At 44.4% G+C, this 13,112-nt stretch overlaps 1 protein-coding gene across 1 annotated transcript; it reads right to left on the reverse strand.

The window, feature by feature from the left end:
• Window positions 1–589: 589 nt before the first annotated feature.
• LOC136516853 (pentatricopeptide repeat-containing protein At4g35850, mitochondrial-like) lies at window positions 590–6,353 on the reverse strand. The gene is made up of 13 exons (XM_066510347.1): window positions 5,581–6,353; window positions 5,354–5,498; window positions 4,218–4,380; window positions 4,067–4,132; window positions 3,848–3,945; window positions 3,165–3,282; window positions 2,872–3,084; window positions 2,594–2,679; window positions 2,182–2,272; window positions 1,795–1,860; window positions 1,627–1,704; window positions 1,385–1,486; window positions 590–1,141 (listed from the first exon to the last, which is right to left on the reverse strand). The coding sequence occupies exons 1-13, from the start codon at window positions 5,903–5,905 to the stop codon at window positions 1,043–1,045; spliced, it is 1,650 nt and encodes a 549-aa protein (XP_066366444.1). The 5' UTR covers window positions 5,906–6,353; the 3' UTR covers window positions 590–1,042.
• Between the last annotated feature and the right edge of the window lie 6,759 nt (window positions 6,354–13,112).

Below are 13,112 nucleotides of genomic sequence, written 5' to 3' on the forward strand. Positions count from 1 at the left end.
CCTCGCCCAGCTAGAATAGATGAATGGTCAGTTTGGTAGGTGATTAAATTTATCTTGAGATTTGTGCCCGCAAGAAAAAGGACTAATCTAGCTCACCCAAGGTGGCAAGGCATAGCAAAACCTTGCCCGAACCAAACTGGCCCGTTCGCTTGGCTGAAATTGACTGAAAACACTGTTTCGACTGAAAAAAGAAGCCGAACAAGCCGAATTATAAGGTAAGCCGAACGGTTCCGGCTGAATTGTTGATCTTATCTTATATGTTGTTGGATTAGTTGATTCTATATGTTGTTGGAATCCAAACATGACCTATATTTTGGCTGGTGATGCAGGCGTAACCCACTCAAAACTATCGCCTAATTTCTATTTCATGCCGCCAAGAACGATTTCACGTGGAATTCCTACGTTACATTCAAAACAAAACAAGGCCAGCTCGAAGCCTCGTGTGACCCAGCTCGGACTCAGATAGTCAGACAGCACATGGCTTCATCGAGCTCTTGCCAGTCGAGTGGTTGCCGAATGATTCACTCGATCAACAGCTGACCTGAACAGTATAAGAACATAACGTTTTTCTTGAGAAAAATAGCATCCATGCTCCAGAAAACAATAGTTACTCTTTATTACTAATAGATAGAAGTTCATAGAGTGGAAACGTAAAAAAGAACGGCCTGGCGGCCTGCAGCTTGACTCGCGCACAACTAGACTCCCGCTGTCTAGATGAAAAGCTCCGATAAATGATTGTCCAACAATCGTAGGCAACATGGGCACATTAAATTTCAAATCAAAGCTCAGGGCATCTAAGTTCAGGTCTTCAGGCTTGGCAGGTGAAACATTCTCGAGAAAAACCCTAGAAACAACTGGCTTCCGTTTCGGGTCCTTGATTTCCACACCTGCCATGCCCCTCAGATGCCTGGTGGTTCTGCTTTACGTCATCCTAATGAACTTCCTTGGTTTTATGGACTGTAAACATGTCTTTGCATCCAGAAGCCTAACAAAGACAAATTACTGATTGCATCGTATCAGGGACAACAGCACTGTTCCTATGCTACTGAGTGTTTCTTCTTGGTCCAAATCGGAGCTGCAAGTTGTCCAAAACGCGGGCAACATTGAGAAGCCGTGGATCGTCAGAAGGAATATCTCGCGCCTGAATTTGAAAAACAAGAGAGCATGAGCAGAATACGAATCACAAACATCCAGAGCTTAAATTGCTAACAAAGTGACAGCAGACAAATGATTTCAATGTACAAACAGTTCTGAGACCCATATGAATATGTACATCAAGGACCAATATGTAACTCACTCTAGTTAGGAAGCATTCAATTATTCATAGATGCCTTCAAGGTGAAGAAACTGTACTAAGTCACAAGTTCGAAACAATGAAGCTTACCGTCAAACCCTTGTGGTATGCCTCAACAGCAGGAAGATTTGGAGTGACATTACGGCTTTGCAGGAGATCCCAGACATAATTTGCAGTTGTATATCCACCAGTCTAGATAAATTGGTCAATTTAACTTCAGTCATCCAACCATCTCAGTGAAGCAATTTAATTTCAAAATGCTAAGCAAGTATCGAAAAACAATTCATGCATTCATATTTGGTAGTCAAAGGGCAGGAGTTGGTGTTGGTTACCGTTTCACCGGCAGCTGCAAGTAGGAGATCAGTTCCCAGCCTGGCATTCAAGAAGAAATTTCTTGAAATCATTTTCTCCTGCAAAATATTATTGATGTAAAATTTCAAAATTTTGAAGCCAGTCAAAACTATACAGCAAAACTGAAACTGCAAAGAACAGAAAATTACTATAGTTTCTTGAGCAAGTTGCATTCCTCTTGGAGTGTACCCAATCATAGCTCCCTCAGCAAGTGTCTGCATTTCATAGATGAAGACTTAAGGCGAACATATGCAGCATTACATGATCAAAATAAGAAAGAACGACTGATTTTGACTTGATAGAAGGTGGTTATTTTATTATGACCATAGAAAATTCATTTTACCATTCAGTGAGGAATATTATCTTTAACAATCCTAAGATTTTATGCATCTGGTTTCTTTTTGGTTGGCAGAATTCATTCTTTTAATTTACTATCTAACTTAATATTTTTTCACAGTATTTGGCAGTAGACAAGTCTGGCTAAGCTTTGTCAATTCCTTGATGAGAAGATTTGTTGTCAATTAGGTGTGACTCACCGCATACAACTCCGCGGGTGGGGATCTCGAGCTTGAATACTCTTCAAACATCTTAACAGCAGAATCAATATCTCCACACCATAGGTAACACCTTTTTCAATTGGAGGACATCAAATCAATAATAACTAGAATAAAATGGAGAAAGCATGATAAGACAAAAAGGATAGACACAGGGATTATAGAATCAGAATACAAATGCCAAAAAGTAGTCACTTAAGCTGTTCACTCATCTCTATAAATACAATGATCCTGTCATTATTATTAATTTAGAATAATGAGATCTCATTGTGACATGCTTATAAAATGAGTTCATGTATATCTGAATAAAGTTAATAATGATAAATACACAAACTATCAGATCTTAATTTTCAGCGCTACAAGAAAATAGCAAGATATCAACATTACATATTACCTCATAGCTTGCATCACCATGTAGGCATCATAAGTAGATCCATCTCTAGTATCCTTATTGAACATTTCCAGAAGTGCTTCAAGTGTCTGAAATTTTTTGAAGTAAACGAAATTTCAGAATAAGCTAAACTTACCACCTTTTGGTGATTTCAAAATATATATATATATATACTAGTGGTAGAAACAATTACAAAGTTAGGGTTATGTCGATTGTGCATGGCCAATGTGCAGTAACCAAAATATATAGTGGAAAATGGTAATGCACAAGCAAAAGATCACCTCTTTGCTCCGCAGTTCTGCACAAGCATGGATAGCAACGTGATAAACTGTATGTTGTTTAAAGACAAATCCTCCTCGTCTATTTACATATTCTGCTGTTGGGAGGTTGTATAGCTCTTCCTCTGACACATTCATCATTATATTCTCAGCACTGTCCTTTGATACTCTTTCAACATATTGCCAACCTTTCGACTGCCTGACAAAGTCAAGAATCTGCTTGAAAGAGAAATAAGTTATAGAACATTCAGATTTGGTTAAGTACATCCTTACAGTCTTACACATGCATACCATACCTTTGCCATGGTTTCCTCAGTGGTTGGTGTCTTGTTCTTGAATGCAGTTATCAATCCGGCATAACAAAACTTGTTTAATCCAAGACCAGCAGCACTCATATCACTAACTATGGCATACCTATCAAAACAAATTCTCGTTATATAAGTTTCTCGTGTGAGCAAGTAAATAGGTAAACCAGAAGGTGTTGACAACTGAGGGTAAACTATTTCTTGAAAAACTCTAATCAGTCGCAATGTAGTCTCTAGACCAAAATTCCACATGCAAAACTGCTAATGCATTCACAAATAGTACATCTGAGAATCCTACCTGGCAACCATACCCTAGACACTAAAGACTCCAACTCTGATGTTATCAGCAAGAAATTACCAGAAAGTTGCATTACTCTAGCCCTTCAAATCCATGAGATCAATACTTACATATCTCGTATTCTCAAATGAAAGATAACTGTTAGTAGTGTGGATGAACCTCTAACAAACAAAATGCACAGTGAACAAGTACAACTCACGAACTGTCGCTAATCTGTTTTGCTAGTTTGTGTGTGGTAAACTTCAAGTCATTGTGCTAAGAGTGGCCAACCACCATAAATGGCAGTGGCAGGCAACAAGTGATGTAAATTTCAATTTCAATTGTGCATTCTTATATCTGTTGGATCATATAAATAATGTCAAGAAGTGTGCCTTACACTTGATCAGTCTGCCCTGTTGATGCAAGTGCATTCAGTAGACAAATGTAGGTTTCTCCTTTCAACTTAACACCATGTGCCTTCATTTCTTCTAAAAGCTTTGTTACAGGTAAAGGACAGGAGCATCAGTGAGCATAAAGAACAAAAGAAAGCTGTTCAAGCATGAAAATGGTACCATAATGATATAACACAGCTAGCATTCAGGTACACAGAACCAACCATGATTGCTGCATCTGAGTTCTTGCATTTTCCACAAGTGGAGATCAAGAAGTTGTAAAGGTTAACCTGGAAAACATTAAGAACATCAGACTGATTGTCTCTTGAAGGTAAAAAGTAACTGGAGTGAATTCAAAGAAGTCAGTGGTCTAACATCAGGCTGCAAACCCATTTCTTTCATCTGATCACGGAAGTAGAGTGCATCTTGTAGCCGGCTGCCTTTCATGGTACCGACTATGAGTGTGTGGAATGTATCCCGCTCAGGCTTCACGCCATCAAGCATCATGTCGTCATAAGCATCACGCAGAAGGTAGGGCCTAAAAACAATGAGAATGTAACTGTTAGACTTGCAAAGTATACATGGTTAGAAAATAGAGATTTCTGACACTGGAGCTGTCATTCTACTCAAACAGAAATTCAAGTCAAGATAAGCATAGGCATGAAGAAAAATGACAGTACAATAGGACACGAAGTAATTTGCTAAAAGTTATATAAAACATAACTTTAAGAAAACAACATACAGGAAAACTAATATCTTAGAAGCCACAGATGAATAGTCAAGCAATCAGGGAAATAAGGCAACCGCATATTTTCCCCTCAGCATATATAGAGAATAATAAAGGAGGCTGTCGAAACAGGCATGGACATCTATGCGTAACCAAGAAAGAAATATGAGAAGCTTACAGGTAGGCCCTTGTGCTCTCACAATTTGACAATGCATACAATGCTTTAAGCCATTTGGGAGTAACCGAGGCGATCCCTCAGGGGGGTTAGGGGGTATTCATGGCAGTCAGCGGCGGATCCACAGGGGGGGCTGCCCCCCCAGCCCCCCCTAATTTCTTGATTTCAAGCCTAATCACTGTAGCAAAAGCTTGATTTCACCATTAAATCTTCATGCAAATCAACATCTCCATTGTTTTAGCCCCCCCTTATCCCGCATCGTGCATCCGCCACTGATGGCAGTCTAGTTGCTCAGGTGGCCAGGCTCACTGACACACCGAACAAAAAGACTTCCTGAGTCAGCATTGGGAATTCCCATGCACAAATGGGTAAACTGGCCTAGAGCTGCATAATACCAAAGTACAGTTTTCACATGGCCATCAATCCCACAACACAAGGCCACTGTGAACAATCGAATGAGCAAACACACGCTTGCATGCGCAGCACAGCATCAACGAAGCAACCGGAACCAATCCAAGGCATATCAACGAAAACGCCTCCCGCTTGGCAATGCGTCGAACAGCTAGCGCGCAACGGGACGCGGCAAACCATAAACCAACATTCCCTTGCCTGCGCTGGGCGACGAGCGACCCGATGACCGTGTTGTACTCGGAGGTGTTATCGGCGTAGTTCCGGCGCGCGTACTCTTCCGTCGACGTCGCCGCGCCGCGCCGCGCCGTGAGCGCCGCCGCCGCCGCCGCATGGCGCAACCGCCCTGCGCCGCAAACACCCGGAGGTCAGCCTGGCGGAGAGACCCGCGAAGGAAATGGGAGGGGGAGGAAGTGGGAGAGAGAGACCCTGAAGCATGAGGGAGTTCTTGAGGAGAGCCATGGGCGACGATGCTGCGGCACTGCGACTGCGGAGTGGGGCGGGGAGGAGGCGGACCGGACCAAAGGAAGGAGAAGGGTTTAAGGCGTCCGCCGTTGATCGTGGCCAGGACGGTTGAGACTGAGATGGGCCGAATCCACTAATAAAGATTATAATGGCCCAAATAAGCCACCACCGGCTACACCAACTCCGTTCCTGGCTCATCACGGCTTCACGGGGCCCTTTCCCTCCCTTCCCAATCGATCCCCCGCCGAGGGATCCCCACGCCGACGGAAGCGGAACGGCGGCGTGCATCAAACACTATGCCGCCGGCCAAACGGAAGGGGAGAGGTGCGGGGGCCTCGGGCTCCCAGTCGCGGCGGGGACGCGCCCCTGCAAGCCGGCCTACGCCCGCGGTGACCATCCGGTCGAGCGCGGCGCAGGCGGAACCCTCGTCGTCACCGCAGTCAGGCAAGCGGTCCAGGGCGGCAGATAAGAGCGATGATGAACTGAAGCCGTCCAAGAGGGCGAAGAAGACGAACGCGAGAAGCCAAAAGGATGCGGATGCAGGCTCAGCTTCTGTAGTTTCCAGCCAAGCGGATACGGCGGCGGTTGCATCACCCACGGCTGCTGCCGCTCAAGTGGTCTCCGACAGGGCCCCCAGCGAGGAGGAAGGGTCGGCGGCCGCACCCGACGCCGCCGCCTCTGATTCTGATCAGGTCTCCTCTCCCCTTCTTGCGCCCGTACCTCCCCCGAGCAATCAAATCTCAAGATGCGTCCTCTGATTCTGATCAGGTCTCCTCTCCCCTTCGGCGCCCATACCTCCCCCGAGCAATCAAGATGCGGAAAGGGTGGTCCATGAGCCTTTGGACTCGGCTAGTGTCTGTGCTTACCTGGACGAGAAGGCCTGTAACACCTAAAAATTTGCATCACTTTAAAATAAGTGAATTTGATTTATTAGTAATGTTGTGAGCATGCAAATCTAGATAAATAAATAATTTTTGTGAAATTAAAATTTATCCTAAGGCTAGAGACATGTTGATACACTCATGCTGGAGTATATTTTATTTGTGATGGACTGATTTTTGTTGCATGTGAAAAGGAATTCAAATCCCTTTTGAGAATCCATTTGAAAATTCTGGAAATAAAAAGAAAAAAATGGAAATTCTTTCTTCTCTGTTCTGGCCGCGAGGCCCATCTTTCCCTCTGGCCCAGCGCGTAGCTGACCTCCTTCCCCCTCCTTCTTGGGCCGAAGTCGAGGCCCAGCTCACGGTAGCCCACTGCGGCAGCAGCACTCTTTTCTCCCTGTCTCGCTGACGAGGCTGGCCCGCACGTCAGCGGTATCTTCCTCCTCCTCTGGCTCGGTGTCGGACCGGACACCGACCGAGCGTCGATCCGCGCGTGGGCGTCCACGCCACGCCCTGCCCTATAAAGGCCTAATGCCGCGTCCGCAACGCCCTTAACAACCCTAAGCGAACCGCCGCCTTCGCTCATGCGTACAAGGTCGCAGCGGCAGCCGCAACCCTAGAAGGCCGCCGCGCCGTCAAATTCCACCGCTACGGTCCTTCATCATCTCGGTAAGCTAGCTAGGTAGCTTCATCTTGACCCCGCGCATCTTCCTGAGTCTTTTCCCGGTCCAATTTGGCTTGAGCGGCGACTTCATCGTGCGCAGGAACGCCGCCGCCGCCACGTCGTGCCGCGCGCTCTCCTCGGATCACCGTCGGCGTCATCTTCTAGCTGGGTGAGCTCGCCTTGCCCTCCTCTTTCGATTGGTACCGGTCCCGTGTTTTGGGATGGCCGGAATCGCCCGAACCGGCAACGCCGGCGAGGTCCTCGCCGCCGGTCATGGAGCGCCGCCATGTGGCCCTTCTTCTCCGGCCGTTGCCACCGTCACCCGCGCCGATCTAATCTCGGCCGGTCATCCTTGATCGGACGGCCAACAGAGGCCGACACCCCTTCGCGGGGAATATTTGCTAAAGAGCCCCTGAGCTCTTTAGATGTTGAACCCGCAGTCCAAAGCGGATTCCAGAGAATACGTTTTCTCTTTTGGAAAACGTATTTTTCATTTAACAGATTCAAAATCAAGTTCCATCTAATTACAGTTTTGCCACTACCTTTAATTGCTCATAACTTATTCGTTTTAACTCCAAATTGGACCGTTCAACTTGCGTTAGATTCGTCTTTTCGAGATCTGTCTATTCATATAATTTGTCACCATGTTTTTGAACTTAAATTTTGAGTTTAGATTTAATCTATTTCTTTAATAGGGAAACTTGTTTTAATCCTAACTTTCTCATTGTAACTCCGTTTTCCGTGATCTTCGCATCTGTGTGATCGTAGCAACGTGTAGAATAGTTTTATGAACTTTTCAAAACCGTTTGTCTCTGTTGGTGTACTGTTCTAATTAAATATGTTTGTTTGCCTCGTGTATGATTGCTCGGATGATTGTATGTTGCTGCTTGGTGATGTTGATCGAGTTCAGACGGTGAGGTTTACGTTGGTGATCAAGAGAACTTCTATGACCAGCAAGACCAGCAAGACTTTCAGGAGAACTTTGATCAAGGCAAGTATAGCTAAGGACCTTCCTTGTTGTCCTATTCATGATGCTCACTAAAATACATATGCATGTGTCTTCCTTGCTACCTATGGTAGGATTTCCTAGGTTTTGAATACTCAATTACCTTGTCACCTTGGGAGGTTTGCATTGGGTAGTTCTATTGCTAGTGCAACAATCATGATCTTGAAACTTGATTAATGAATATGCTATAAACATAAACAAGATGACTTTTTAGCAACAGAAGGACTTGTCTTGTAATTGATTATCCGGGATTAACGTACAGCTGTGAGGGCTATATGGCTCTGGCTCTAGTTATTTAAGAAACCCTTTTCTAGCTGGTTAGAGGTCTGCGAGTTGGGTATAGGACAGCCTCTGTCCTGTTGAGCCTAGCTTTGGAAGCGGCCTTTTACTTTATTTTTGAAAGGGGGGTTCCTATATCTAATGACCCTACGGCCCTGGCCAGTTAGACGAGCTCTTGGGTGGCTTTATATGGTTTCCAGTGTTTTGGACCTTGCAAACCCATACATTTGGAAATCATGACTCACAGTGAAAGTGTACAACCTCTGCAGAGTGTAAAACTGTTATAATAGTCGTGCTCACGGATACGAGCGACCTTAGAACACTTACCTTAAGGGATAATGACTTTTATTTGTTAAGATGATCATTTATGTTAATTGTTTAAGATATTGATTATTCATGTTCATTGATCATGTGTTATGGGATTATTGCTACCTTGACTGTTAATAAATGCTAAACTTGATGATGACTTAAATGCTAACCGCAGTAAACCAGTGTCAGCTATTTGAGCCTCATGAACCCTTAGTTATCTTGTTAAGTACGACATGTACTTATGCCTTGCTTTATCTTTTATGTTGGAAAAATCCCGGATGGGTAACAGATCAAGATTGGATTGAAGATTATCGTGATGAGTATTAGGCTTGGTGTTCACCAGTTGACGTCCCTGTTGGAGCTTCCGCAAGAGAGTTATCTTAGCAGCTATTATATCTATGTTTGAGACTATGCGTTGAATATTTATTCGCTATGTAATAAACACTGTGTTGGTACAATTCACAATTTGTCCACTTATGTGTGCGACCGTTCCTGGGGTGCACATAAGACTTTATATATCCTCTTTTGTTCTTCAAATTGGGTGTGACAGATTGGTATCAGAGCACTGTTGACTATAGGACGCAAGCCTAGTTAGAGTGGTCGTTTTTAGTTTCCTTTGCTTCACTTGTTTCATGCTTTCCACCTCAATCTTGTTATTTGATAAGTTTGGTGCTTCTTTTGTCTTATTCTATTATAAAATCAATTGATTCTATTCTAATTAATTTGAAACTTCTGTAGATGACACGTGACCGCATGTCTGCCCGCTTGTACGTTGGATGCTTTCAACCACAACGTGCTGTGTATGAGCCAATGGAGCCTAGAGAGGACGTCCTAGAGGAAGAACTGGAAGAATGAGGTTGGAGAAGAGGTCCATTCTTCGCCAACTCCGATAGCTCAATCCCCAGCACATGTGGAGGCCATTGACTTGACCAATGATGATGAAGATGAAGTACTCCAGCCACTGCCTCGTATAGGTTGGACTGACAAGTTAAGCATCAAGAAGCCTGATGACAATGCCTTCTACCATGACTTGCTGACAATGATGTTGGAGTGCTATTATCCAGACCTGCAAGCCACTCTGGAGTATCATACTACGGAGCACAGTCATCCTCTGATTGGTTCATCTTGGGATACTCGGTTGCTGATCAAGACCCTAAATACTCGCAAGATAGATGCAGTTGTCACCCACCATGTAAGTCGAGCTACCGCGGAAAGAAGCATGGAGGATGCCGCTTCCATTGCACTTGCCTACTACCGAGGCCGACTCTCTGATGATAAGAAGGACGATGGACTCTTGTATTACCCATGCTATCTTCCGAAGGAAAATAGTTGGACCATAGAGGTCATGGTAAAAGGATCGAAGACTCTTGAGGCCACCGTTGAGTTAAACCGTGAACTCACAAATAAGGTGGGAGCGTTAAAAGGAGAGCTGAAGAAGGCACAAGACATGATCAAAGAATACCAGAAAGAGATCGATGGCCTTAACGCCGAGTTAGGCCGTCCCAAGCTGTTTGAGAAGTTAGATGAGCCCTCCACCAAGAAGAACGCCGCCCCTTAAGTTTATGAAACCATTGTAATAGGCACGTTTTTAGTATCGTGAGTCGAGTCGAGTCTTTTAAGTGTTTGTGAACTATTGGTGTGCTTGCTGGATTATTATTGTGATTTATGTGTGATTTGGATCTTTGTGATGAGTGCTGGAACTTTGTGGGCATGTCCACGAGTTCCTTAGCTAAAATATTAAGGTTAAAAGTGCTATAATAAATAGTTGGGTTGGTCTATCCTGTCTCTTTGCTTGCTGTTTTCTGGAGCAGTCAGTGATGTTTTGGTTATAACTTTTCACCTGTTCGAGCAATGGTCATGAAATTTTACTGGGAGTATATAGACTTCTGTGTCTTTCCAATGGCACAAGAATCACTTTTTTATCTGTTCGTATCTGAGAGTTATGACTGTCACAATATGAACTTTTGTGCTGTCTGGAATCTGAGGACAGTTTCTGTTGTGGTCTGTTTTTAATTAATGTAACGTCAGAATCAGAAAATGTGGTCTAAATGAAAGTTGTAGATAATTTCTTAAGCTTTCCAACCGTATAAAGATTATCTTATTTGGATGTCTGGAACTCGAGTTATGACAGTTTTTCTGACCTGCTGATTCTGCATCACGTCCAGGAATTTTCTGAATTGCTTATCTCTTACATATTGGTGATGTTTCATGTTGGATTACAGATGTCTGGCCATGGAAGAGGTAGAGGACAGTGGGAGAGGTGCTCCACCACCCCCACCACCACCCATGACCAGCAGCAGAGGTGTTGGCGATGCAAGGACAGTTCATGCAGTCCATGATGTAGTTCTTTCAGAACCAACCTATTGGAGCACCAGCACCTCCACCACCAAGAGACAAGCGGAGGGAATTCATGCAAGGACATCCTCCAGTTTTCTCTCATGCCGCTGACCCCTTGGAGGCAGATGATTGGCTACGCGCAGTGGGGAAACAACTCAACATCGCTCAGTGTGATGATCAACAAAAGGTGTTGTATGCATCGGGACAGCTTCAGGGAGCAGCTCAGACTTGGTGGGAGTCATATCAGTCTGCTCGTCCCAACAATGCTCCTGCTATCACTTGGCTAGAATTTGTGAGGGATTTCAAGGCACACCATATCCCAGATGGTTTGATAGAGCTCAAGCAGGAGGAATTCAGATCTCTCAGGATGGGTTCTATGTCTGTCAGTGAGTATCACGACAAGTTTGCTCAGTTGGCTCGCTATGCTCCTAATGACGTGAGGGAGGATGCAGACAAGCAACGTCTCTTCCTCAAGGGAATTTACTATGATCTCAGGTTGCAGTTGGCTGGTAACACATATGCTAATTTCCAGCAGTTGGTGAATCGCGCTATTGTGCTTGACAATATGCGATTGGAGAGGGACAGGAAGAGAAAGATGAAGGGACAGGTCTCCGGAAGCAACACACGCCCGCGCTATAATAATCAGCAAAGGTATCAAGGTCCAGTCAGTCAGTGGAACCGTGGTCAGTTTCCACAACGCTCTCAGAACCAACAGCAGAATTGGAACCTAGCGTACCCCGCAGCAAATGGGCAATCAGACTCCACGCCAGGGAACGCCCAACAGTACCCCGATGAAGAGCAGTGCACCTAGTACTCCCAATAGGTGTTTCCGGTGTGGAGATGTGGGACACTATGCTAACCATTGCCCCTAGAAGCCGAATCAACAGACACCTCAGAAGCAGAATAGCAACCAGAAGCCCACGTACAACACTAGAAGAGTGAACCATGTGGCGCCTGAGACTGTGGTTGGAGCACCAGAAGTTATGATGGGTACATTCAACATCAACTCTATCCCCGCTAATGTTCTTTTTGACTCTGGAGCTTCGCATTCCTTTATTTCACAAGCATTTGTTAGAACACATAGCATACCTTTAATTGCAATGAAGACCCAAATGCTAGTAAATTCACCGGAGGGATCAATACCTGCTGCACATTGTTGCCCTTCAGCAAGTCTTACCTTAAGGGAGGTAGACTTCACAGTCAGTCCTATTGTGTTGAGAACTTTTGGAATCGATGTGATTCTGGGTATGGATTGGATGAAAGAACACCGAGCTGTGATTCAGTGTCAGGAGAGAGTTGTAGCAGTGACAACACCAAAGGGAGATCGAATCAGTGTTGGCATGACAGTGCAACCACCACCAACAGCTACAGTGAATCAACTAGATGATGATGCTAATCCCTAGGACCGTGTTGTGGAGGAGTTTCCAGATGTCTTCCCCGATGATTTGCCAGGTATGCCACCTGACCGTGACATTGAGTTTATAATTGAATTATTACCTGGTACTGCACCTATAGCTAAGAGACCATATAGAATGGGGGTTAACTGAATTAGAGGAACTTAAGAAACAGTTGAAAGAGTTGTCAGATAAAGGGTTCATATGTCCTAGTGCATCACCTTGGGGAGCGCCTGTGATCTTTGTTGACAAGAAGGATGGAACACAGCGTATGTGTGTGGATTATCGATCTCTTAATGAGGTAACTATCAAGAACAAGTACCCATTGCCTAGAATCGATGACTTGTTTGATCAGTTGAGAGGTGCTTGTGTGTTTTCTAAAATTGATCTAGCGTTCTGGTTATCATCAGTTGAAGATTCGGAGTACTGATATACCAAAAACAGCTTTTACTATGAGGTATGGGTTATATGAGTATACAGTTATGTCGTTTGGTTTGACCAATGCACCTGCCTACTTTATGTATATGATGAATAAGGTGTTTATGGAGTATCTTGATAAGTTTGTGGTAGTATTCATTGATGATATATTGGTATTCTCTAAGACTGAAGATGATCATGCTGAACA

The sequence above is a fragment of the Miscanthus floridulus genome, chromosome 17 (genome assembly GCF_019320115.1).
Source record: "Miscanthus floridulus cultivar M001 chromosome 17, ASM1932011v1, whole genome shotgun sequence".
Taxonomy (NCBI): domain Eukaryota; kingdom Viridiplantae; phylum Streptophyta; class Magnoliopsida; order Poales; family Poaceae; genus Miscanthus; species Miscanthus floridulus.

Bases quoted from the DNA above. Each gene is read 5' to 3' on its own strand.
- LOC136516853 (XM_066510347.1), bottom strand. From the start codon at position 5,905: ATGCACGCCGCCGTTCCGCTTCCGTCGGCGTGGGGATCCCTCGGCGGG. The intron at 3,283-3,847 runs GTAAGGCACACT...TTGTTTTGATAG, and splicing joins ACAGGGCAGACTGATCAAGT to GTATGCCATAGTTAGTGATA. The intron at 1,861-2,181 runs GTGAGTCACACC...TATGAAATGCAG, and splicing joins CACCCGCGGAGTTGTATGCG to ACACTTGCTGAGGGAGCTAT.